The 25,384-nt window shown below is 36.0% G+C and overlaps 4 protein-coding genes and 2 non-coding genes across 8 annotated transcripts; all 6 read left to right on the forward strand.

The window, feature by feature from the left end:
* Window positions 1–16: 16 nt before the first annotated feature.
* Window positions 17–3,430, forward strand: LOC107423609 (DNA repair protein RAD51 homolog 3). 2 transcript variants are annotated; one of them, XM_016033193.4, is made up of 9 exons: window positions 20–270; window positions 794–892; window positions 1,221–1,343; window positions 1,516–1,549; window positions 1,637–1,707; window positions 1,794–2,020; window positions 2,351–2,482; window positions 2,888–2,954; window positions 3,038–3,430. In XM_016033193.4, the coding sequence occupies exons 1-9, from the start codon at window positions 159–161 to the stop codon at window positions 3,211–3,213; spliced, it is 1,041 nt and encodes a 346-aa protein (XP_015888679.1). In that variant the 5' UTR covers window positions 20–158; the 3' UTR covers window positions 3,214–3,430. The 2 variants fall into 2 exon arrangements, with proteins under 2 accessions (XP_048335401.1, XP_015888679.1); XM_048479444.2 differs by lacking the exon at window positions 2,888–2,954 and having other exon boundaries at window positions 17–270.
* Window positions 3,431–5,206: 1,776 nt separating this feature from the next.
* LOC107423610 (transketolase, chloroplastic) lies at window positions 5,207–9,392 on the forward strand. The gene is made up of 7 exons (XM_016033195.4): window positions 5,207–5,821; window positions 6,386–6,476; window positions 6,579–6,684; window positions 6,797–7,079; window positions 7,459–7,607; window positions 7,687–7,840; window positions 8,136–9,392. The coding sequence occupies exons 1-7, from the start codon at window positions 5,318–5,320 to the stop codon at window positions 9,093–9,095; spliced, it is 2,247 nt and encodes a 748-aa protein (XP_015888681.2). The 5' UTR covers window positions 5,207–5,317; the 3' UTR covers window positions 9,096–9,392.
* Window positions 9,393–12,049: 2,657 nt separating this feature from the next.
* Window positions 12,050–16,519, forward strand: LOC107423611 (3-phosphoshikimate 1-carboxyvinyltransferase 2). The gene is made up of 8 exons (XM_016033196.4): window positions 12,050–12,678; window positions 13,464–13,708; window positions 13,936–14,089; window positions 14,390–14,604; window positions 14,724–14,841; window positions 14,990–15,200; window positions 15,873–15,934; window positions 16,086–16,519. Exons 1-8 carry the CDS (start codon window positions 12,322–12,324, stop codon window positions 16,302–16,304), a joined length of 1,581 nt encoding a protein of 526 aa, XP_015888682.3. The 5' UTR covers window positions 12,050–12,321; the 3' UTR covers window positions 16,305–16,519.
* Window positions 16,520–18,651: 2,132 nt separating this feature from the next.
* LOC107423612 (UDP-glucuronate 4-epimerase 3) lies at window positions 18,652–25,378 on the forward strand. 2 transcript variants are annotated; one of them, XM_048479581.2, is made up of 2 exons: window positions 18,652–20,573; window positions 20,660–25,378. In XM_048479581.2, exon 1 carries the CDS (start codon window positions 19,246–19,248, stop codon window positions 20,551–20,553), a length of 1,308 nt encoding a protein of 435 aa, XP_048335538.2. In that variant the 5' UTR covers window positions 18,652–19,245; the 3' UTR covers window positions 20,554–20,573; window positions 20,660–25,378. The 2 variants fall into 2 exon arrangements, with proteins under 2 accessions (XP_048335538.2, XP_060674818.1); XM_060818835.1 differs by having other exon boundaries at window positions 20,848–25,378.
* On the forward strand, window positions 24,514–24,629 carry LOC112489996 (U5 spliceosomal RNA). The gene has a single exon (XR_003054290.1). It is a non-coding gene; the product is annotated as a U5 spliceosomal RNA (small nuclear RNA).
* Window positions 25,253–25,371, forward strand: LOC112489995 (U5 spliceosomal RNA). Its single transcript, XR_003054289.1, has one exon. It is a non-coding gene; the product is annotated as a U5 spliceosomal RNA (small nuclear RNA).
* Window positions 25,379–25,384: the final 6 nt, after the last annotated feature.

Consider the following 25,384-nt stretch of genomic DNA (forward strand, 5'->3'; position numbering starts at 1 on the left):
AAAATAGTGTTTAAAATGTTGTAATTTAAATAATTGAGTATTTTCTTTATGGAAATCAATAATATCATTAAAAATTTCCCGCCACTTTCCTTCCGTATAAAAGAAAGTAGAAAAAAAAAATTCTCCTAGGGGCTGGTTCTCCAATTTTGCGTGCAGAGATGGAAGTGGGAAGGTTACCAATCTCAGCATCACAAAGAGGGAAGCTCATATCAGCTGGCTATACCAGTCTCTCTTCTCTTTCTTCGCTCTCTCCCTCCGACCTTGCTAAAGGTTATCTTTTTTCATACATCTGAATTTACAGTCTCACCATTCGTATTTCTTTCCTTCTTCCAGTTTTCTACTTCGATTTTTATGATTTAGAGACGCACCCACCAAGCGTTCGATGAAATTACCCTTTGAACCTCTTGCACTCGTGCTTCAAAGTTTGAAAATTCCTTGCTAGTGTGCCCATTATAACCTAACCCCTAGATTTTTCACCTCTCTCCGTAAATTCAAATTGGTCTCTTTTCTATTATTGTTATTAACTTAAATCAGAGTGCTTTTCTTTTCTTTTTCTTTTTTTAAATAATTCACCTAATTTACAAACTATCAAAAATATCTTTTTTTCATGGCTCGAACTGGTGCACGCATAGGCATAAGCAGAGGTGCTCCTCATAGGCAGAACCAGAGGTGCTCTACCACTGGAGCTACCTGTTTTGTTGAGTGTTTTTCTTTTCTGAAATGGTATTTTATTTTATTCAATTATTTAAAAAAGCATTAATAGAAGCTTCTAACATTGTGTATTGTTAAACAGACCTAAATATTCCTGAAAGCGAAGCGCTTGAAATTCTGAAGGTTGCATCGCTTACTAGTAGGCTAGACAAGCAAGATGGAAACCATGCTTTTGTTAATGGTAAAATTCTCTCCTTGAAATGTATAAATTCTTTTTTTGGTCAAGTAAACCAAGTAATGTTTCAAAATATAATCTTCTGAAATATCAGATCCCCTATTGTCCCACTTTATCAGACTCTTTTTTCATGATAACATTTCTTGTAAATGGACTGCCAGGCTTTCTGTTATTGTATTGTGCTCTAAATTTTTTTTACTTTTATTTGATTCTGTATCTGTAATTCACTATCTTTTTAGCTTTTCAAGTTTTCTATAAAGCTCCACGCTTGTAAATATAAATCTGTTACTATTTTCTTTGTAATATAGAAATTTTATTTTATGGGTCCTATTAGGTGCACAGACTGCTTGGGACATGCTCCATGAGGAGCAGTTGTTTCCACGCATTACTACATCTTGTGCAGATATGGATGAAATTCTTGGTGGAGGGATTAATTGCAAAGAAGTTACTGAAATTGGTTAGATATTCTTTCTTCCTCTTTGGACCAATTTGTAATTTGTTGTGGCCATCCTTTTCTACACTTGGCTTCGTTGTCTATTAGTAAAAAGGCTTGGGAAGTATTTCTATTCACAAGGAGAGGATATTTATATGAATTTTATGTTCCATTTTTTTTTTTCCCAAAATTTTAGGTGGAGTACCAGGCATTGGTAAAACACAGCTGGGGTATGAGCCTTATGACGTTTTTCATTCTAATTACTTCAACATTTTTATTTAAACTCAAGGGCACTGAATGCATAATTTGAACCGCAGGATTCAACTTGCGGTAAATGTTCAAATACCAGTTGAGTATGGTGGCCTAGGTGGAAAGGCAATATATATAGGTAAATGCTGACACTGCATTTCTGTCCTCATTCCTGTTTGATTTCCATTTTCAGCTTGTGTTTTGAAAATGGTGCTTGCATAATAGACACAGAAGGCAGCTTTATGGTGGAGCGGGCTCAACAGATTGCTGAAGCTTGTGTAGTGGACATGTCAGAATATAACGATCTTTTACGGAAGGGAAATCGTGCTTGCCAAGTTAGAATTCAGCCGAATGATATCTTGGAAAACATCTTCTATTTTCGAATCTGCAGCTACACTGAGCAAATTGCTCTGATAAATTACTTAGACAGGTTCATCTCAGAACATAAAGATGTAGGTGCATGCTGTTCATTACTATTTTGGTATACAAAATAGCCAATTTACATCAACTCAATGATTATGGATGGTTTCTGTCCTTTTTTTTTTCTTTGTTTTTCATTCAGCCTGTTAATATTTTTATTCTTTTGGAAGTTACTTTACATCAGCAAGCATTTCAGATTGTTATTTCTGTTGTATAGTTTAAATCAAACTGTCACAGTCATATGCTTTTGTGCCTTGTGATATTCTTACTCTGGATTCACTTTTTACATGGAATTGAAGCTTTTGTTTTTGAATTTATTTATATTAAATGGAGATACTAAATTACTTTTAAAATTTTGCCAGGTTAAGATTGTTATTGTTGATAGTGTTACTTTTCATTTCCGCCAAGATTTTGATGATTTGGCTCTCAGAACTCGACTACTTGGTGGAATGGCCTTGAAGTTGATGAACCTTGCAAGAAACTACAGTTTGGCGGTAAGCAGTGGTTTGTTTTCATACAAAATTTAAATTAGGGAACTCGTTATATTCTTTGAGTTGCCCATCAAGTTGGTGCAATTTGATTGCAATGGAACTTATATTTCTCAAATATCAATTCTCCATTTGTATTGAATGACTTCATTGTCAACTAAATACTTGCAAAATATTCTTGGGCAGATTTGATTTACCGTTGTGAAAGTGTGTTTGAAGTTATCATTTCGGTTTTTGCTTGTGTATTTCATTCTTGTATCATGTGGCACGCATCTGTTATGGCACTAAGTTATAGAAATTATATTTATTATGATCATATCAGATGTTTTTGTCACTACATTCTGATTTCTGCATCTCTTATTTGGTTTGTTTCACCTTCTTTCTCCATTTTCCTTTTTCTCTTCGAGGCAGGTTGTTATATTCAATCAAGTTACTACAAAGTACACAGAGGGTTCATTTCAATTAGCTCTTGCACTCGGTATTTAGTTCACACGTCTAAGTTGAGGTCACCATATTACATTTCCTCAATTCAAATATTTACGGTCCCCTTCATGCTTTCAGGTGATAGCTGGTCACATTCTTGCACAAATCGTGTTATTTTATATTGGAATGGCGATGAACGATATGCATACATAGATAAGTCACCCTCTCTGCGTTCTGCATCAGCACCATTTTCAGTGACCAGTAAAGGGATCCGGAATTCTGCTTCAAACCATAAGCGAATCAGAATGATGTGAGACTAAATTGTCTTTTGTAGATAGGTTCTTATGAAACCTAACATCTTCTGCTTGCAAAACTACTTGACATGTTGTTATCACTTTTTTTTTTTCCTTGATTATTGGTCCATAGGATGCAGACATTTTTGAAATCTAGGGAAAAAAACCGTCTTTGTTCTGTATTTACTTTTGTAATGTGTTTATCCCTGCTGCTTAACTTTTGTCAATTGGTTAATCATCTAGATTTGGAAAGGCGAGGAAATTTCAATTTTTGAAAAGGAAATTGTAGATTATTGACTCGGAAACTAATACTATATAGACATATATACATTATTACTTTTTTTGCATTTATAAAGTAAAAGAATAATCAAATCGAAACTTAGTACCAAATGTGCTGTTAGGATAGCTATTGAAATGATATCCCATCCAACCTGTAAAACAATCTCATAGCATTTCTCGAGTCAAAGGTTATAAATTAAATTGGCAAAAAAATTATATTATTTTCTTTTGGGGAAAATGGAGTGTAATTTTACTTATGGGGGTAAAAAAAAAAAAAAAAAAAGGCATTATGCCGTGACTTAAATTTTAAGCTGTATTTATTTTCGTTTGGGATAGAATTTTTTTAAATATATAAAGTAGTTAAAAAAAATAAATAAATAAAATTGCTGATTCAAGCATAATCCATGCATTAGTGTTGGTATAGATAGGGCTTATTGTGTGCCAAAAAGTTCACCTTTTCAATGTGAAATGACTTAGTAAGAGGTAATTGGCTTAAACTACTTGCTTACATGTGTATATAACAAGATTAAGATTAGGCGCTTAAAATTATAAATAATTTTGAAAAAATGGGTGAGCAAGGGACTTCAAGTTTGAAGGACAAGGGCTGGCCAACTTTTGCAGCTGCTTTGAACAAATCGTCAAACCAAAGCAAATTACTTATTATTCTTCACTTCACCATATCCCTACCAAACTCGTCCATTTAAAAAATTATATATTATTTCTTGCTTACCCACCACCCACATGGACTGCAGATTTTGAAAAAATACCAAATGTGGTTGTTTACATATGTCTCACTATTAGTACAGTGCATACTCACAAATGATTTTTATTTTATTTTATTATTTTTTATGATTTCTTGTTTCTTATTAAAATATTAACATTATATTTTTTCAGCACATCAAAATCGAACGGAAATTACATTTTTTAATAGTGGAAAAGTTCAGAATCAATGTATTCTACGTCACTCATACATATGTGATTTTTTTTTTTTTAAATGATTTCATTAAGCCTTTTTATTATTATTTTTTTCCCATTTCCTAGCCGCCTACTTTAAAAGATTAATAAAATATCAAAGTGCTGCAGGCACGTATTTTTCGTATGGATTTTTCTCGAATTTTGTGTGGCTGAATTGCACTGCCATAAAAATAGAGAGAGAAAACAAATTCAAAATATTTCATGGTCTTCTTTATATGAGCGCTACATATTAATTTTCTGACTCTGAATCCAATAATTTAAATGAACATATTCACCCAAAAAAAAAAAAATTTAAATGAACATAAATAATGCAAGAATATTACCCCGTGGGATTTGTAATCTAATTTTTGCGCGGATAAAACAAAGCAGTGCATATCCATAGATGGAAAAATAAAATTAAATTAGGAAAAAAAAACAGAAAAACAAATAAAAAAAGAAACGGAAAAAACAGCTTTTACTTGATAAAACCAAAATTGAAATCTCACAGGCCACTAAAATTATGAAAGATTTACTGAAAGATAAATTTGTGGGAGAAGGGGAAACAAGATGGCTTTATTTTTTTTATCTAATTTAATGGAAAAAAAGAAACTAAAAGAAAGAAAAAAAAAATGAAAGGTAGAGTTTTTTCCTAATTCCTACCCTCAGTCAGCGGTGGAGATTGCCTCTTCATTGGATCTAACGGTCAGCGCTGTACTCTACCTGTCCTCTTGTGTACACGATGGGCTATACAATCTCTCTCTCTCTCTCTCTCTCTCTCTCTCTCTCACTCTCACATTGATAAAATCAAAGCAAAACGCAGTCTCCGCACGGTCCCTGGCACTGCCACGCCCTCTCTCTCTCTTCTCTCTCTCTCCCCCTCTAAACAACAACAATGGCTTCTTCTTCATCTCTGACCTTATCCCAAGCTCTCGTAGCCAGAGCCATCTCTCACCATGGATGTAACCCATCATGGGACCGTGTCTCTCTATCCACACTCACCATCCCCACCTTCTCAGGCCTCAAATCCTCTTCATCCTCTCCCACTTCTTCATCGTCCAAGCCTTCTAGGCTCCCGCGCCGCCGGGCGAATTCGAGCCGACCCGTTCGAGCTGCCGCTGTTGAGACCCTCGACAAGACCACTGACACGTCATTGGTCGAGAAGTCCATAAACACGATCCGATTCCTGGCTATAGATGCCGTTGAGAAGGCGAATTCGGGTCACCCGGGTCTGCCCATGGGTTGTGCCCCGATTGGTCATATTTTGTACGACGAGGTCATGAAGTACAACCCAAAGAACCCCTACTGGTTCAACCGTGACCGCTTTGTACTGTCCGCTGGTCATGGTTGTATGCTCCAGTACGCTTTGCTTCACCTTGCTGGCTACGACAGCGTTCAGGTGGCTTTTAGTTTTTGCTCTCTCTATCATTTTTGTTCTATCTAGACTCTTGCTTGTGATCTCCTTCTTGCAGCTTTTGCATGTTTGAAGTTGAAAATGGATCTGGGTTTTATTTTATATGAGAAAAAGGTTGCAACTTTTTGTTAGAATTGGAGATTAAAGGAAGAATTTTCAGCAGACAACATTTCTAGAGCACAGTTTTCTGATACCCATATGCCGGTTTTGCTTGTTTAGTCTCTCTCTCACACCTTCTCTATTGAATGACTATTGATGGTTATTTTATAACCATACGTGTATTTGAACGTGCTCTTTTGGGTTCCTAGATTCATATTTGTCGGTTCAGGTTGTTTAATTTTGTTTCCCTTCTGTTTTGGCTGTAACGATATGTCAATTGGCAATATTTGCATTGAAACTTTTGTGATAGTTTACCCTTTGTTCCAATAGCTTTTAGCTGCATTCCCTTTTATCGCTCACGATTAAATTTTTAGACTATTATTTTTATTAAGAATTTATCCCTACAATATTCACTTCAGAACTGAAATCATTTTGGAAATCAATTATTAGGAAGAGGACTTGAAGAATTTCCGTCAGTGGGGAAGCAAGACGCCTGGACACCCTGAGAACTTTGAAACACCCGGCGTTGAAGTAACAACTGGTTAGATTATCCAATTCTTCTTTTTCGATTTATTTGTAGCACTTTTTTATTTTATTTAAAAATATTTTGCTGATATCTTTGATCAAATACTTGATTATCTAGGTCCGCTTGGACAAGGTATTGCAAATGCTGTTGGTTTGGCCCTTGCTGAGAAGCACTTGGCTGCTCGTTACAATAAACCTGACAATGAGATTGTTGACCATTACACGTAAAATAACTAGCTCGATGCTGGGTCTTATATTTCATTATTGTTATTTAGGTCCTAGAAACACATTTTTTAATCATATTTGGCTTGCTTGTATTTGTATTGCTTACTCCAGATATGCTATATTGGGTGATGGTTGTCAAATGGAGGGAATTGCAAATGAAGCTTGTTCCCTTGCCGGCCACTGGGGACTTGGAAAGCTGATAGCTTTCTATGATGACAACCACATTTCCATTGATGGCGACACAGAGATTGCATTCACTGAGAGTGTTGACACCCGTTTTGAGGGTCTTGGATGGCATGTTATCTGGGTCAAGAATGGAAACACTGGCTATGATGATATCCGTGCTGCCATTAAAGAAGCAAAGGCTGTCAAAGACAAACCAACCTTGATCAAGGTTAGAAATTTGCTGCCTGTTGAATTATTATAGTGCATTTTGAAATTGACTGAGAAGCTAAGTTGCCCACTTGGCACTATTACAAAATTGTTAAGCAACTATCACTGACGCTACAACATTTTAGGATAAAGTATTTACTGAATGCTTATTTCCTAGCATTTTGTTGTTTGGTCTTCTATTTTTCATTTGTTGTTTCATCTTTCATTTTTTTAAAGACCCAAAAAAAAAAAAAAAAAAAAAAAAAAAAAAGAGGAGGATTTCTTAGTTAGGTACTCAATTTAACATTTTAATGTAAATTTAGTGCCATCCCTGTTTTATTGTTGGGTTCACATTAATTTGAATAGGTTGTAAATAGGTTGTGCTTTGCTGATTTGAACAGGTGACTACAACTATTGGTTATGGATCTCCAAACAAGGCAAACTCGTACAGTGTACATGGTAGTGCACTAGGTGCCAAGGAAGTGGATGCTACAAGGAAGAACCTTGGATGGCCTTACGAGCCTTTCCATGTGCCTGAGGATGTCAAAAAGTAAAAAGCATAAGATAAGTAATTTATTTGTTTAATCAGTTTCTATAAGTAATAACAAATTGTTTGTCCTCTTTATTAGGCACTGGAGTCATCATGTCGCTGCAGGTGCTGCTTTTGAAGCTGAATGGAATGCCAAATTTGCTGAATATGAGAAGAAGTACAAGGAGGAGGCGGCGGAGCTAAAGAGCATCATCAGTGGTGAGCTACCTGCTGGTTGGGAAAAAGCACTTCCGGTTTGTTTATCTTTCTCTTCATTATTTCCCTTCTTATATTTGATATGTCATAAGGTTATTATTATTATTTTTTGTTTGTGTGTGACCGTCTGAAGTTGAGCATGAACTTGTTATGGCATTCACCCTGATTGATATTGATAGCATATTTCCACAGTCTTTTAATTCCCTTATTTTACTCACTGTCTGTCATTCAAGTGATGAGCATAAGTGATTATGCATGATTAACGTAGCCATGTATTATTACATATGAAATATACTAGGTATTCTTATAAGGTTATCTGGTTGTAATTTCCAGACATATACTCCGGAGAGCCCAGCTGATGCCACTAGAAATTTGTCTCAGCAAAATCTAAATGCTCTTGCACCAGTTCTCCCTGGTCTTCTTGGTGGCAGTGCAGATCTTGCATCCTCTAACATGACTTTGTTGAAAATGTTTGGAGACTTCCAAAAGGATACCCCAGAGGAACGTAATGTGAGATTTGGTGTTAGGGAGCATGGAATGGGAGCCATCTGCAATGGAATTGCCCTTCACAGCCCTGGCCTGATTCCATACTGTGCCACTTTCTTTGTTTTCACTGACTATATGAGAGCTGCCATAAGGATTTCTGCCTTGAGTGAATCAAGAGTTATCTATGTTATGACCCATGATTCCATTGGGCTTGGTGAAGATGGACCAACCCATCAACCGATAGAGCACTTGGCAAGTTTCCGGGCAATGCCTAACATTTTGATGCTCCGGCCAGCTGATGGGAATGAGACTGCTGGAGCATATAAGGTTGCAATCCTTAACAGGAAGAGACCATCTATTCTGGCCCTCTCTCGGCAAAAGCTATCCCAGCTTGCTGGAACTTCCATTGAAGGAGTTGAGAAGGGTGGTTACACTGTATCAGACAACTCTTCAGGTAACAAGCCAGATGTTATTTTGATTGGAACTGGTTCTGAGTTGGAAATTGCCGCCAAAGCTGCTGAGGAACTCAGAAAGGAAGGGAAGGCTGTCAGAGTTGTTTCCTTTGTTTCTTGGGAACTCTTTGATGAACAATCTGATGCCTACAAGGAAAGTGTTTTGCCAGAAGCTGTAACAGCTAGGGTTAGCATCGAGGCTGGATCAACTTTTGGGTGGGAGAAGATTGTTGGAAGCAAAGGTAAGTCGATTGGGATTGACCGCTTCGGCGCAAGTGCACCGGCAGGAAAAATATACAAGGAGTTTGGTCTCACTGCAGAGGCTGTTGTTGCTGCAGCTAAACAAGTTTCCTAGACTTCGGTTAGTAATTCTGGAAATTGTTCTTTTAGCTATTTGGGGTTTGGGTTGGAGATCACAATGAAGAGGCCATATCTTAATGAGCTGTTTGATAGCAGGAGTCTCTCTTTTAAGTTTTTTAATAAAGGAAAAAATATTAATTTTCTTTTGTTGCCTATAATTCTTCACTGGAGCAACATAGATCAATAGAGGAAGTAGGGTGTAAGAATGTTGGTGTATTTTGTAACAACTCTCGGACATATCTTGAGTTTTTGTATTGTTCTATGGTTGATTAATGAGGTTCACTTTCCTCCACTTTTTTCTTGTTTAGTTAAATTAGAAGCACCTGCACTGTGGTTTTTATACTTCTCTGTTCCCTTTCTCTGTTTCTTGGAAGTATATTCCAAATTATAAAAGTGTTATTAAGAAGTCTTAGTTTTTGTGTTGAATAAATGGTCGTTTCCACAAAAATGATAGTAAATATTTATAAAAAAAAAAAAAAAAAAAAAAAGAGTTGCATAAAAGGAATGGATTGGGTGGTTGAGAATAATGCATATGTTGTCCCTACTCGAATGAAAAGTGATTTTGTGCGTATTCTCAACTGCATTGGATTGGATGGTTGTTGGAAACCACTCAAAAAGAGTGGCCTAATCCATTTATTTGTGCATGAAATGGGACTTTGATCGTTATACCATTCTCTATTATTAAGAAATTACGAATGCAAATGGGGTCCACTTGCAGTTAGTGAGGAGAAGATATATTGACTTACAGATAATTGGGTGGTTGTTGAAGTTCCTGTCCTTAGCTTACCTATCCATATTGTCTTCCACCAGCCTAACCTCCTCCAAGAGGTTGGTGTCTTCCCTCCAGTATCTTACACTGGAATTGATGGTTAAGCTTGATGCTGGGTGGGACCCTTTAAGCATATATATATATATATATATTTTAAAAGTGAGTTATATACATATGGAATAGAGAATTTTAGCGCAGCATATTCAGCTTATCTGGCATATTCTCTACATCACTCTGGGCTAAATCTACTCTTGAGTCTTGTGACCCTAGCATCTGCCACTGCCTTGACCATCACTTCCATTTAAGTGTTAGATGAACATGCAATTATCTCAGCTACCGCAACCTTGCACGGTTTTAATTAGACAAATATAAATACTAGGTTGGCTAACACGTTTTTATTTTGAAATCAAGGGCTTTAAGGTTTAAAATAAAGTATTCTGAATGTCTTTTTAAAACATACATAGATTATTATACTCTTGAATTTTATTTTGGAAATGTTTAATGTTGTCAAAATAAAGTTATAAGATCCAAATTTCCCATGATATTTAATATTTTCCTGAATCTCCTTTTTTTTTTTTTCTTTTTTTGAAAAATAATATTTACCACATCATTTTGAGATTTAAGAGCTATAAAGTTTTAACATTTTTTTATTGGTTTTCTTGAACAAGTACAGATAATTATATTTTTTGAAATTAACTTTTAAAAAGTTTTAATGTTGTCTAAACCAAGTTATATGGTCCAAAATTTCCAACCGAAAAAAAAAAAATTCTAAGTAAATTTTAGCAAATTATTTTGAGATTTCAATCTTTAAAGTTTAAAGATTAGCCAAATATAGAAAACCATCCTAGACTTCCTAAACAATCCAGTTCTATCAATATTTTTGCTCAGACCGAAAAAAAAAAAATGTCATTATTATTATTTTTTTTTTTTCACTTTTTGACAAATTTTCTATTTGTCTGAGCATCTTCATTCCCATTACTTTATGTCGATAACTTGTTATTCACGTACCAAAAGAATAATTAATCTTATTTTAAGATCAGGCTTTCAGTTTGTTCGATACACGTGTTTTTAAAAAACATTTGCCGAACAATAAATTAATTTAGACTAAGCTACAGAGTATTCCTAGGTTTGGTTAAAAATCACTGAGAAATTCCGTTCTCCACTTGAAATGTTGACCAAGAAACTGTGGTGACTGGCGACTGCTGACCATTAATCTCGAAATCTTAGGTAGTTTTATTAAAAAAAAAAAAAAATAACATAACAAATATGGGCCAATTTGGGCTCAATTCTCAGATCATTGGGCTATTTTGTCCATTGGGCCTATTTTTGTAATTAAACGATGTCCGGTTATTATAGGGCTGGCCCATTAGGCTGGTTTTGCTTATTAAGACGAACTTTATTTTCAGAGCCGAAAAAATAAAAGACTAACTTTATTTTTATTTTTATTTTTTGTGTAATAAATTCCTACCTACTACATCAGTCTCAAAAGACCTATTTTTAATTTTATTTATTTATTTATTCATTGGCTAAAAGCCCACTTCTATTTGTTTTTTTATCGAAAATTATAGAAATAATTTGTGGGGTTCTATGTCCCTTTTTTATATTTATCATTTTGCCCCCTTTTTTTTTTTTTATAAACCATATTTGCTTAATTTTATTCAAACAATAACTTCAATTTTATCATTTTCAAATTTGAAGGGATTCACCAAGAAGGAAAAAAAAATTTTCTTGAATTTGAAGGGGGAAAACCAACAATTTATGAAACAAATAGGTAAATATGGAGATTGGTGGATTATATTTAAAAAATTGACCCCAAAAATAAAACAGTAGGAACTGTTTGTTAGCTGTGGCAGTAGAGCAGAAATGGCAAAAATTCACCTAAAACAAAAATAAAACCTAAACCTACCAATCTCTAGTTGACTCGTGTCCGGTGGCTTGGGACCCACTTCCACTGACGGCTGGGGTTGGTGAGAGTAAAGAGCGACACTGCTTTGCGGACCAAACCATGGGCACCTACCAACCCAATTTTGTTTCTAATTTCTTTAAAACCCCCCATTAAATGGGCTTTTTGCCTGATTATCCCTAAAAGGTCAAAAAGGTAACGTACGTCAATAACAATTAACAACGTGTGGCAGAACCAGAAAGGCAGCACAACAACTACCTACTTCTCTCACAAATGCACCCCTAAACTTCTGGTATATATAAATTGGGCGTGTGTGGATTTTGGAACTTCAATATCTGCCCCCAAATTTTCTGGTGACGGAGTTTGGAACTTGGTTGGTAAAAACCTCTCTACCCCTCGAGAGGAGAGTAGTCAGTCCCCACCAACACCCATCACCATTGCCGTTGCCACCAAAAACCAACCTTTTCTGTCACTCCTAGTGCTCGTCCTTGGAGAGAGAAAGTGGGAATTTATTTTCTGTGAGGGATAGCAAGAAGGGCTCTGAGAGAAATGGCCCAAGCGAGCAAAATCTGCAGCAATGGAGCTTCAAGTACCCATATTTTTCCTGACGTTTCCAAACCCAACAAACCCAGATCCACGAATTCAGTCTCATTGAGGTCACAGTTTACGTCTTCCTCAAATTATATGAGTTTGAAGCATAAAAATGGAGGTCTGGCTAATTTTACGGTTGCTTCTAGGAACGTGGTTGGTCCTGTAAAGATCTCAGCTTCAGTTGCCACGACAGAGAAGCCGTCAACGGTACCGGAGATTGTGTTACAACCCATCAAAGAAATCTCTGGCACCATTACGTTGCCGGGTTCAAAGTCGTTGTCCAATCGGATTCTTCTTCTTGCTGCTCTCTCTGAGGTATGGAAATACTGTGGTTTGGTTTCATGTGCAAATTTATTACTTTTAAGAGTTATAATTGTGTTCGGAATTGGTAAGCTTTTTTTTCTTTGATTGTTAAAAGGTTTTTAACACCCAAGTTTTTGGCCATTCTGTATTTATTTTTTCCCATGCATTCTCAAGTTTTTGATAAATTCTTAATCAATCTTTGAGATTGGTCTTTAGTGTGAACTATGTGTGGTTGATAAGGAATTGAGCAAAAGAATGGTAAATAAGGAATAGTTTTACGTTGTGCATATATACTGCATTTGAGTTTGAGTATATTTGGGGGGAAAGTGGGAAAGTTATAAGAAAGAATATGTTTTTCTTGTTAATTTCTGTTTGTAGGATGTGGTTACTTTTAGTTTGTGAGAAAAATATTGGAATAGAAATCAAACTGAGTTATTGGAAATTATGTTTCAAGTGATACTTTTGCTGCCCTTTGATAGCTGAATTCAGAGTTGACATGCGTGCATAGATAGATTTTCTTTTGTTGCAGTCTATGTTGTTTCTGCTTCCCATTTGAAATAAAATTGAAATTAGATTTTGATTGCTCACAAAAATAACAATGAAAAAAAGAGTAGATAAGATAAGATTGGCATCGGTTAGAGACTAGTAATTGTTTTCTTCTTGCTGTCTTGTTTAGTCTTAGAAAAGAAGCCTTTTTTCCCTTGGGAAATTCAGCTACAACAGCTTTGCTCTCAAAATTATTTGCTTGTGTCCCTAGATATGTATTACTGTCTAATCGTTTCTTTTAATGTATTCAGGGTACAACTGTTGTCGACAATTTGTTAGATAGTGAAGATATCCATTATATGCTTGGTGCATTGAGAACCCTTGGTCTTAATGTTGAAGAGGACAGGGGAAACAAACGAGCAACAGTGGAAGGTTGTGGCGGTCTGTTTCCTGTGGCTAAAGAATCAAAGGATGAAGTTCAACTGTTCCTTGGAAATGCTGGAACAGCAATGCGCCCATTGACAGCTGCAGTTACTGCTGCTGGTGGGAATTCTAGGTCTGTCTGTCCATTTTGCATTTTGAATAAAGTGTGTTTATTGCTTGAAAAGAAACTTATGCTCTATTTAATGGAAAGCTGTGACTTTTCTCTTTTGGACTGCCCCTCTTTTTCTTAACCATCCCTCCTCTTTTCTTCCAGAACTGTTTATAAAATTTTTGTCTCATCTAACACTGTTAGTCTATTACTTTCTAAATGACCCCTCTGTCCTACTTAATGTGTTTCAGCTTTGTACTTGATGGTGTGCCTCGAATGAGAGAGAGACCAATTGGAGATTTGGTTGTTGGTCTTAAGCAGCTTGGTGCAGATGTTGATTGTTTTCTTGGCACAAACTGCCCCCCTGTCCGTGTAATTGGAAAAGGAGGTCTTCCTGGGGGAAAGGTGAGGCTGCATTACCTTTTGGTTATTTTTTATTTTTTATATTTTTTATGTTGATGTCTCATCGTGAAACGTGCTTTTAATATGATGCAATTGAAATTCGTTGAATATTCAGTTCTTATTGGTCCAATTATCTATTTTTCATAGGAAGAAACAATATTATGCTGCTATTGCGGAACTATTGCATTGCAAATTATATTAGGCAGGAAAAGAAAAGAAACAAGAACTCATTATCAATTATTATGTGCCCTAGCGAAGGCAACTTTGTCAATTTAATTTACAGTTGCTTATTGCTATTTGCAGGTGAAGCTTTCTGGATCAATTAGTAGTCAATATTTGACAGCTTTGCTTATGGCAGCTCCTTTGGCTCTTGGAGATGTTGAAATTGAGATTATTGATAAACTCATCTCCGTTCCATATGTTGAGATGACCTTGAAGTTGATGGAACGCTTTGGAGTCTCCGTCCAACATAATGGTAGTTGGGATCGGTTCTTCGTTCAGGGAGGTCAAAAGTACAAGTAAGTTTGTTTAACATATAATGCACTTGTAAGACTTTTAAGTTTGTTTAACATATAATACACTTGTAAGACTTTGTACTCTGGTTGCATTGAGAATGACAAATCGAATAATCTGTCAGATCTCCTGGAAGTGCTTATGTTGAAGGCGATGCTTCAAGTGCTAGTTACTTCCTAGCTGGTGCTGCAGTCACTGGAGGGACCGTCACTGTTGAAGGTTGTGGGACAAGTAGTTTACAGGTAGTCTGCATGATGCATTCCCAAATTTAACATTTCCTTATGGCAAAACAACCAAAAATTTACCATCATTTTATGGCCTAATATACTGGATTACATATAGAAAAGCCTAACTAATTCTCATTTATTCTTGGATGTTTTATTAATAAAGGGAGATGTGAAATTTGCTGAAGTTCTTGAGAAAATGGGTGCCAAAGTTACCTGGACAGAGACTAGCGTTACTGTTACTGGACCACGAAGAGATGCTTCAAGAAGAGGACACTTAAAAGCCATTGATGTCAACATGAACAAAATGCCAGATGTTGCCATGACTCTTGCAGTAGTAGCTCTTTTCGCGGATGGTCCCACTGCTATTAGAGATGGTATAGTTTAGCCATTTAGTTATACGTAGCGTTTTTAAATTGTTAGTTGCCGGCAGCAACAGAAACAGGTCGGGTGGAGTAGTGTAGGTCTTAGTTTTGCATCTCTCCGATGCAAATAAGTCGATAAAACAAAAAACACACTCATAGAATTACTATAAAAAAAAAAAAAAAAAAAAGGTGAATTCTAATGATAGCAATTGAAATAAAAGTTAGGTCAGAGTGAAGAGAACTAGAGTAGTTTCATTTAACTTGGCAAGTTCTGTTTGCTCTGCACTCCATTAATTGTGCAGAAATAAACAGTGATCTACTAGAGTAGAGATTTCCTCTTGACACAATCGCATTGATGATTTACTGTCGATCACTAAATTATGAGTATGTCTTCGTTGATGTGGCATTTGTAAAGTTAGGAAATCCCAGTCTAACAAAAGACGTAAGAGAGTTCCTTCTGCTGATAGTAGCTGGTGAAGCAGAGATTAGTTTCTTTCAGCTTGAATCCTATTTTGATAAGCATATCATGAAATTATTTCCTACATGTACCCAAACAGACTTGACAAAAAAGTTTTGTATTTTTTCCAAGAACTAATTAAAAATGCTTGTTATTCTACCAAAAAAGTTAATATGCTTGTTGTTTTATAAACCACTCCTTGATCTCTTGGGTTTTTAAACTTTCAGTTGCAAGTTGGAGAGTGAAGGAGACAGAGAGGATGATTGCCATTTGCACAGAACTCAGAAAGGTCAGTTTTTAGTAGCTTTATATGCACATAATACATTACTTCGTAAATAGGTCTTCTTATCTGCTTTAGACGTTTAAGAGGTGTATCTTTTTTAGCTTGGAATGATAAATAAGTCTTAATTCTTGATATATATGGTAACATAATATTTCAGTTGGGAGCAACAGTTGAGGAGGGACCTGATTACTGTATAATTACACCACCTGAGAAATTAAATGTGACGGCGATCGACACATACGACGATCACAGAATGGCCATGGCATTCTCTCTTGCTGCCTGCGGAGACGTTCCAGTTACCATCAATGATCCTGGTTGTACCCGAAAAACATTCCCTGATTACTTTGAAGTACTAGGCAAGTTTACAAAGTACTGAAATCTTACTACTAGACAATTATTCAGATTTCAGAGAGAGAGAGAGAGAGAGAGAGAGAGAGAGCACATCATAGCAGCATCTCCTTCTGTTACTACAATCAAAGCAGTGTGGAGGGAAACCCTTGTTTCCTATTTAAATGCTTTGTAAATTTGGTGATTATGTTTGCATGTTGACCTCATTGTTCCTAAGACTTTATAGTCTTTATTTCTCCTTAATATTGATTTTGTAGTGAGATCTAAAGAACCCTTTTTTTTTTTTTTTTTTTTTTGGTATTTTTGTTTTAATAATACTATGGAGCAACTTCCAGATCTTTTTATGAACTCGGAATGTAATAATAATATGATAAATCTGCCAATGTATATAGGTTTCTAGCAGCACCGTCCCAGATCTACTATATTATTAAAAAAAAGCTATATGGTGTAATATTCTTTATGTATATCTGATATTATATATAAAATAATATATATATAACGTCGATATCCAGCTTACCTTAAGTAGCAGGGCATGGAACATGACGCCAGGTTATTAAAGAAAGGACTAGTAGGACGTGTTCCCCTGTCTTTTTTATATCAGATTCACATGGGTTCGGTGGGAGATGTGGATTGGGGGATTCGTTTTACAATTTGTTTTTTTCTTAATAAAAAATTGAAATCTAACAATTATAATAGCAATAAATCCCTTAAGATCCAAAAGTGCATGAAGATGCACCGTCCTTGGTTTCTGGTTCTGCCATTCCATGCTCCCACTTTTACAGTCAAGTTGCTCTGTTTTACTTAGAAATTTAGGATAAAATAGAGAAAATGGAATTATTTTACTAAAAAGAATTTAGGATATGGCAAAAAGCTTGGTCTTGTTGAAGATCAAATATTTGGCAATATAGGGCATTTATTGTTTAGGTGCAGTTAGCGGTGGATGTATATTATAATGAAGAGTATAATGTGAGAAATGTGGGGTATACTTTTTGGTATAATTTTCTTCACCATTACTCTTCTTCACTTTTGGAGTGAAAAAATGAGCATTGAAATAAAGTAATAGTGTTTGGGATTCTGACCCTTCAATAATCTTAACATACATATAATCACCCACACGATGCTCTTCCCTAACATAAATTGCAATGTAAGGTACCTATAACACTTTTCCCAACGTGCTTTTCGCCTTCATTTTAAATTCGTTTTTTAACTACAAAATTGTCTCTTCCTGCAGCATATTTACACCAGAATTAAAATATAAAAAAAAAAACAGCTCAAAAGCAAAACTTGCTTTTAATTTCTTGATCTGAAATCTGAAATTGTGTACTATCAAATATGAGGTTTAGGGAGAAAAGAAGAACAACGTTTTACATGAATGAATGGTTGAATGGCTCTTATATTGAGGTACAATGTGAAATTTTTATTTTTATTTTTATTTTTTGGTATAAATTACTTACTGTATAAGAAAAAGAGAAAGAAACGTGATAAAATGGAAGGTGTGATGTAGCATACAAGTCAGCGTGATTGTATAAACACTAAATTTCCATCATAATCATAATCTTCAATCACTTTATGTACAAAAATGGTTACCAAACCTTAACACCGACTTTCACTAATAAAAAAGCCGAAAAGTACTGGAAAGAACAAGAAAACAGCTAACAGGTGAATTTATACTTGCAAATTTCTATCTCTGTGTATTCATATGGTCAACCACTAAATTCTTTTTTCTTATAATCTTTTTCTTTTCTTATTAATCTATTGAATGTTTTTGTCTTTCTTTTTATATATTTAGATGTACACACCGAAATAGGCAACTCCTATTTTAAGATTGAAATCTAGAAACGTTGAAAAAATTGTTGACGAAATAATTACGAGTGGTAGTTGATTTTTAAACCCGTGATGATAAACCAAAAATGATAAGCACTCACTCACCAAACATGAAAAAAGTAGACAGCTTCACAGATTTAGTGTATAGAATTTCGTCAAGTAATTGCTACTAATATAGTTTTTATACCTTGATCATAAAAAAATATGAATAAATCACAAAAATTGGAATTCCGAAAATCCCCACAAATTACTCACATATCACAGCTTTCAATGGTGGGAAAATCAAGAACCCCAAAATAAATGGCCTAAAAATGTCATCCACACCATCTCCAACAAACCACACCCCAAACACTCCTCAAATCCCAAATTTATAATTAACTCCCTCACCAAATATAGAATTGCCATCCAAAATAGCCTTAAATAGAGAGGTTTTCAAGTACAAAGCCTATTGACCAATCAAATTAAAATATTATAGATAGAAATTAGATAAAAAATTGACGACCCCAAGCAATCCACTTCATCCATTTCACTGCGCAAATTTGATTTTTTGTCTCCTTTCAGTCTTGAAATAAAACCAAAACCAAAACCCCTGTCATCGAAAACTCGGTTACATTAATCCACTTCAATAAAAATTTTATACCCATTTTTGTTTTTTTTTGGGGTCTCTTCTTCATCTCCATCACTGACTTCTTTAAAACTCTTTCTATCTCTCTCTAATATGCGGAATTAACAGTGTTTAGTCAAAAACCATAAAACTAATTCTTTTTTAATTTAATTTTTCTTGTGAATGGAGGAGCTATAAACGCTAAAGGAGACCACCACCACCACCAACACCAACAACAACAACAACAACCCATCTCTCCAAGAAACCAGAAGATTCCCATTGCATAACAGGGAAAAAAAAGCTAAAAGAAACAAACACCAGCCTAAAAGTCCCTCACTTTCCTTATCTTCTTCAACGCCACTGTCACCACCACCACAAGAACTTGAAACTAACCCATCTCCTCGAACCCTAGCCCTAATCCGAATCGGATAATTTTCAATCACATTTCGAGCAAAAATTACGGGAAAGAGGATTTGGGTTTTCATCTAAACACCCACTGTTTTTTTTTTTATTGCATCTACATTTTTTTCCCTTTTGAAAAATGTCCCAGATGAAGCATCTTGACAACATTCCTTCAACTCCGGGAAAGTTCAAGATGGACAAATCCCCTTATATTCACAGACTTCGTTGGCATTCTTCGCTTGCTAAGCTCTCATTCTGGTCCTTTGTGTTCTTGGGCCTGATCTTCATCTTCTTCTTCCGATCGCCTTCGTCTTCTCCTATGCCTTCCGATCCCTCTCGCCGCTCCCTTAGAACCTACAACTGGGGCGGAGCTGCCTGGGAAAAAAGGGTCCGGTCCTCCGCTCGAGTCCGGTCCCGAAATGGGTTTTCGGTACTCGTCACTGGAGCAGCTGGATTCGTCGGAACCCACGTCTCCTCTGCGCTCAAGCGGCGCGGCGATGGCGTGCTTGGTATTGACAATTTCAATGACTACTACGACCCTTCACTGAAACGAGCTCGCCAAGCGCTTTTGGAACGGACAGGAGTTTTCATTGTCGAAGGAGATATCAACGATTCAGCACTGTTGAAGAAGCTTTTCGAGGTTGTAGCTTTTACGCATGTGATGCATTTGGCGGCTCAAGCTGGCGTCAGGTACGCCATGGAAAATCCTGGCTCTTATGTTCATAGTAACATTGCTGGTCTTGTTAATCTTCTTGAAGTCTGTAAATCTACCAATCCACAACCCGCAATTGTATGGGCTTCTTCTAGTTCTGTCTATGGACTCAATACCAAAGTTCCCTTTTCGGAAAGAGACCGGACCGACCAACCTGCTAGTCTCTATGCTGCTACTAAGAAGGCTGGCGAGGAAATTGCACATACTTATAACCATATATACGGTCTTTCGCTTACTGGGTTGCGATTCTTTACTGTTTATGGCCCTTGGGGGAGACCCGACATGGCATACTTCTTTTTTACGAGGGATATATTGAAGGGGAAGGCGATTCCAATCTTTGAAGCTGCTAATCATGGCACGGTTGCAAGAGATTTTACCTACATTGATGATATTGTTAAGGGGTGTTTGGGGGCATTGGACACTGCTGAGAAGAGCACTGGAAGTGGAGGGAAGAAGAAGGGACCAGCACAATTGAGGGTGTTCAATTTAGGTAATACTTCCCCTGTGCCAGTCTCTGAACTTGTGAGCATTTTGGAGAGGCTCCTGAAGGTCAAGGCAAAGAGAAACATTATGAAGTTACCACGCAATGGGGATGTTCAATTTACTCATGCTAATATTAGCTATGCTCAGAGGGAGTTTGGGTATAAACCCACAACAGATTTGCAGACTGGTTTGAAGAAGTTTGTGAGGTGGTATCTCAGTTACTATTCTGGGGGGAAGAAGGCCGCTGAATGACAAATTCTTTTAGTTACTTGGTAGGGATCCTTTACATTCTCAGTTCATTACAATTCTTATGATTGTTTTTAACAGTTCTTATGATTGTTCCTTGCTGGATCATCAGTCTTTTCATATATCTTAATGATGCCATATAAGGAGGAACCTTTTGTGTCCTAAACTGGAGAAGTTTTGTGGTTGGTGGACATTGTTAGCGAGGGCACTCCCAAGCTGTATCAGAAGAAAATGAGGACCATCTCTTTCTCTTTTTTTTTTTTTCTTTTTCACTTTGGAATGTAATTGTTGTAGTTTCAGCATTGTAGAATTCATGACGGATAGAGAGCACACGCGGATTGGTGGACTTGTATCATTGGTATGCAATTCAATAAAAATAGCACACAATAGTTTGGTTTTTCTGCTTTACAACTAAATGAACTGAACTATTGTCGACTTTGTGTAATGGCTAATTTTGTTTATTATAAATTGAATGTTGTATTATTGATTTTCATGAATAGTTTTGTATAATTAATATTTCTAAACTCCACTTTCTGGCCTCCCTACTCTTTCCTTTTCAAGCTAGCTTACATCTGATGCGTCAATTTAACTATAGAAACTGACAGTGCATATCTTTTTATTTTGCTTTTTAGAGTAGATGAACACCAGGTCATTCTTCTATGCTGCCTGTACACACGAGATTTCTTTTTCCTACTGCTTTATCTTTCCTTTTTCACACATGATATGTGGTTTGTAGATTAGATATTCTGGTAAGGGACATATTTGATATTTGGTTCATAGATTATATATTCTGGTAGAGACATATTTGTGATTATATCTTCTGGGAATGATTGACAATTAATTGCTATAATACTGCCTGTTATGTTAAAGAGTGGTAGAAACCTTTTTTTTGGGTGAATTAGAGTGCTAGAAACCTTAGTTTCTACTTAGGGAAATCATTTATTGTATTCCCTTAACAGACAACCACCAGAAAGTATTTAGAAGCAATAATCTCAGCTCTCAAGGGTTTTGTTTTGGCTATCTTAACCTTGAAAATGCTACAAGAAAATGAAATGTCCAAAAATTGAAAAAATATGTACTTAGACGGGCACCTGTGGCATTTTTATGTCTATTATCACCGTATTTGAATTTTTCTTGTCATCGTCCAATCCCACTTGGATATTTGTGTGCGGAATTGTTCAAGATAACTTGCAACTGTGGAATTTTTTTTTCTTTTCTTCGGTAATACAACTTTGGAAGTATTTTGTGGCTGTGTAAACCATCAGCTGATATGGTACTTAAATAATTCCACCCAGTATAACAAAGAGGATGATCTTTATTTGAAATAATTGGCGAGCTTTCTGTCCTAGAAGTAAGAAAGTGAGAATGCACCACCATCATGTCTTTTCAGTCTTTCACATCTAAGTTCTGCGCTGCAGCCACGTTTTGAATGCATTACCACAAAACATGCCAAGATATTTAGAAGCCAGCGTAAATTTTGGATGCATTAGGCAATTATTTACTCTATTATTACTACTTTTTTTAAGTTGGAGTATCGCTAAGTGGGTTGTGATAAAATGGCAGACAAGAGGTCGAAAAACATTATGTAGCTTTGGATTTACTTTTCATAGTTTGTAAAAGCCTGACAATTACTCATGTAGGATGGTTATATTGCTATTTGAGAAGTGATTTCTTTTTTTAACTTGTCTATCTACAGCGCCCTTATTGACGATTGTGCATTGTCAGAAGAAATCACGGTTTTAAGTTTAAATTTGCATTTTTGGTTTGGTAATTGAATATGATCCTTAATGTTTGCCTATCATGCCTTTAATGGAACTGTTTTGCCAGAGTGTATCACTGCCAATTGTGAAGACTCTTCTTTGTCTTTATCATGTAACTAATGATTCAGATGTGAAAGCTGCAAGTTTTTTGAATCACGTTGTTACGTATAATGTCTTATAAGTAAAAATAAAAATAAAAATAATAAAAAAAACAACAGAAGATGTAGTTATGAGTTTTCTGACCACACTTTACTAGATTAAGCAGCCACGTAACACATAATGAAAGCCATGGGGCCGATTTAGAGTAGATAATCTCAATTCAGACTTTCTCCAGGTCTCTATTAAACCAGAATGTATACATAATGCAAGAAAAGGACTCACATATCCTTTTCACCAAAAATAAACGAAAAACCAATATGAAAGAGAAAGCAAATGTTGTTAATTTAATCAGCTAACCTAAACTTTAATCTGCAATTGTAACTTCAACCTCCACACCAGGTTCAATAGTGATGGAAGTAATCTGCTTCACCACTTCCGGGGAGCAGTGAAGGCCAATCACTCTCTTGTGCACTTGGTGCTCAAACCTATCCCATGTGTTGGTTCCTAATGACCAAATGAAGTATCCCAAAAAAAAAAAAAAAAAAAAAATGTGTTGGGTCAAAAAAAGATGGATACAATTCCTGTATAGCAGCAATATATAACAGGTCCAAAACCAAAGATACTAAAGAAAAACCAATTCTAAATTGGATCAAAACAGAATAACCAGGAAAAACATTTTAGCTTTTTGGTTGAATAACTTCACCACAGGGAGACTTCCCAGTCGTAATGTGCAGAACTTTTGTAGGCATCCTTGCTGGTCCCTTCACTGTCAATGACTTGTCCTTAGCACCACGAACAAGATCATAGCACACTAACAAACACAATAACAGATGATTTTTGAATTTGATTTTCCTGAGACGTCCAAACAAATTAATAACACACATAGAAGAATATGTACCTTTCTCCAAGTTTTTAACATTCTTGGAGGAGAGGGTGATCCTGATACGCTTAGGAGGCTGTTGCTGCTCCAGGAACTCCTTCATACTAATTTACTAGGCTTCAAGGTTAATGCCATGATTTTCCAACTGTACAAATTTCACAATTAGAAATTGAAATCATAATAAGATTGAGATTTCTAGTTTGGTTTTTCTCTTATAGCAGAAAGAAAGCATAAACACAGTTGAATTGGTCACTATCTACATCTAGCACCACATCAAATATAATCTCTACAACACAACAAGTGGATTTCGTTGTCTCACAAACAAGTTATGTCTCTAACGAATGGATAATCAGACATATACACCATATGAAAATGAAAAAGGTAAGGAGTTCAATTGAATTTTGATTAAAGTGGTAATATACTATTGAACACTAACCGTATACTCTATAATGTGCCCATATTAAAGCAGAGAAATCATGGGAATTGGCACAAACCTTAAGAGGGCAAGAACAAAGGTGCTGAAGGTTAGGATTCCAGATATTATAAAGAAGCAGCCTCTGTAAATATGCTCACTAAGTAGACAGCGAGCTATATATACGTTTTGGGTTGTTAATTTGTTTTCTTTACTATTATTATTATTTATTAAAAAAAAATAAAAAATAAAAAAAAAACCTTCACCTATTTCTCAATAAACTAAATCTATCTTTTTGCGTATTGATGTGAGTATTTTATACATTGGGGAAGATACATACCGGTTTTTTGTTTTTTTAATCTAAATATATCTTTTTTTCTTTTTCTTTTTCTTTTTTTTCCCTCTTAATCTACTATCTTTTTGCGTTTTGCATTTTAATTTGTCAAACTCAAACATAGTCCAAGTTGAGTTGAGATATTTCTTCAGTGTTTATTGACGGGAAGGTCTTCACAGACGACCCAAGTGCCAACGCAAGGAAACCACGCGGAACAAAACCAACAAAACTTCAGCAAAAAGAAGGCTGCATTTTTGCTTTTAACAATTTATAAGACTTCCATCAAATAAGATGGTGTAAGAGGATCAACAAACTCCATAAAAGTATGGATGGTCTCCTGGCTCTAAGCACGGGGTATAATATCTCCTTGGCTTGTAGCATAAACAAGTAAATCGTCTAGTCCCACATCAGGAAACGATAACAGTCCTCGCTTGAAAGCTTCTATACATGTACGAAAGAGCGCACGCTAATGTTCTCACGCAGCCGCGCGGTGAGCACAGAGCGAACTATTCTTTCGCCTTTTACTAAAGAATACCGTGTGCTCGCCGCCTATAGCGGCATACGCCAATTTTTAGAGGGGTTTCTCTCACGAGGAGCCCCATAAAGTTATCGTTCAAGTTTTCTGTTTTACCCTATTTACCCATGTCCTGGTGCTTATTCTTCACCCTAGTAAACGATGCCTATTCATCCAAAAAAAAAAAAAATGCCTAATTATCCATCCGAGTCTAAGAACATATCATTTCATGAAAGCCTTAATACACTCATCAACTCACCCCCTTGACTTGCATATAGCTTGTATAAATTCACGATTCTTTGCTGTCTTGATAAATTGGTAGGCCATTGTTTTAACGGGGTAGGAGATGAGTCTCTGTTAAAGTTTAAAAAGGAGAAGACTATAATACAGCATTACTATGAACTCTCGTCCATTGTCAAATCTTTTGGTGACAGGGTATTAGCATTTTTTTTTCTTTTTTTGGTGAATAATGACAGGGGATTAGCTATAAATTTGATTGTTCGACAGTTTTTGGATGACTTTATTTACACGAAAGATGGTAAACATGATAGAGGAGTCAGTTTTGCTTTGGTAATGGTTTAGCAAAAGGAACAAGAGTAGGAAAAATGTCCCTATTCAGTGACAAGTCCCACATGGAAAGGAAGCAAGACAATCATTCTGAGAGAGCAGCATAAAAAGGAAGCGATGTGTCAGGTTACACTCACGCAGCCACGCGGTGGGCACAGAGCGAACTATTCTTTCGCCTTTTACTAAAGAATACCGTGTGCTCGCCGCAAATAGTGGCATACGCCTATTTTTGGAGGGGTTTCTCTTTATTGAGAAGCTCCTACAAGTCTAG

This window comes from Ziziphus jujuba, chromosome 7, assembly GCF_031755915.1.
Source record: "Ziziphus jujuba cultivar Dongzao chromosome 7, ASM3175591v1".
Classification (NCBI taxonomy): domain Eukaryota; kingdom Viridiplantae; phylum Streptophyta; class Magnoliopsida; order Rosales; family Rhamnaceae; genus Ziziphus; species Ziziphus jujuba.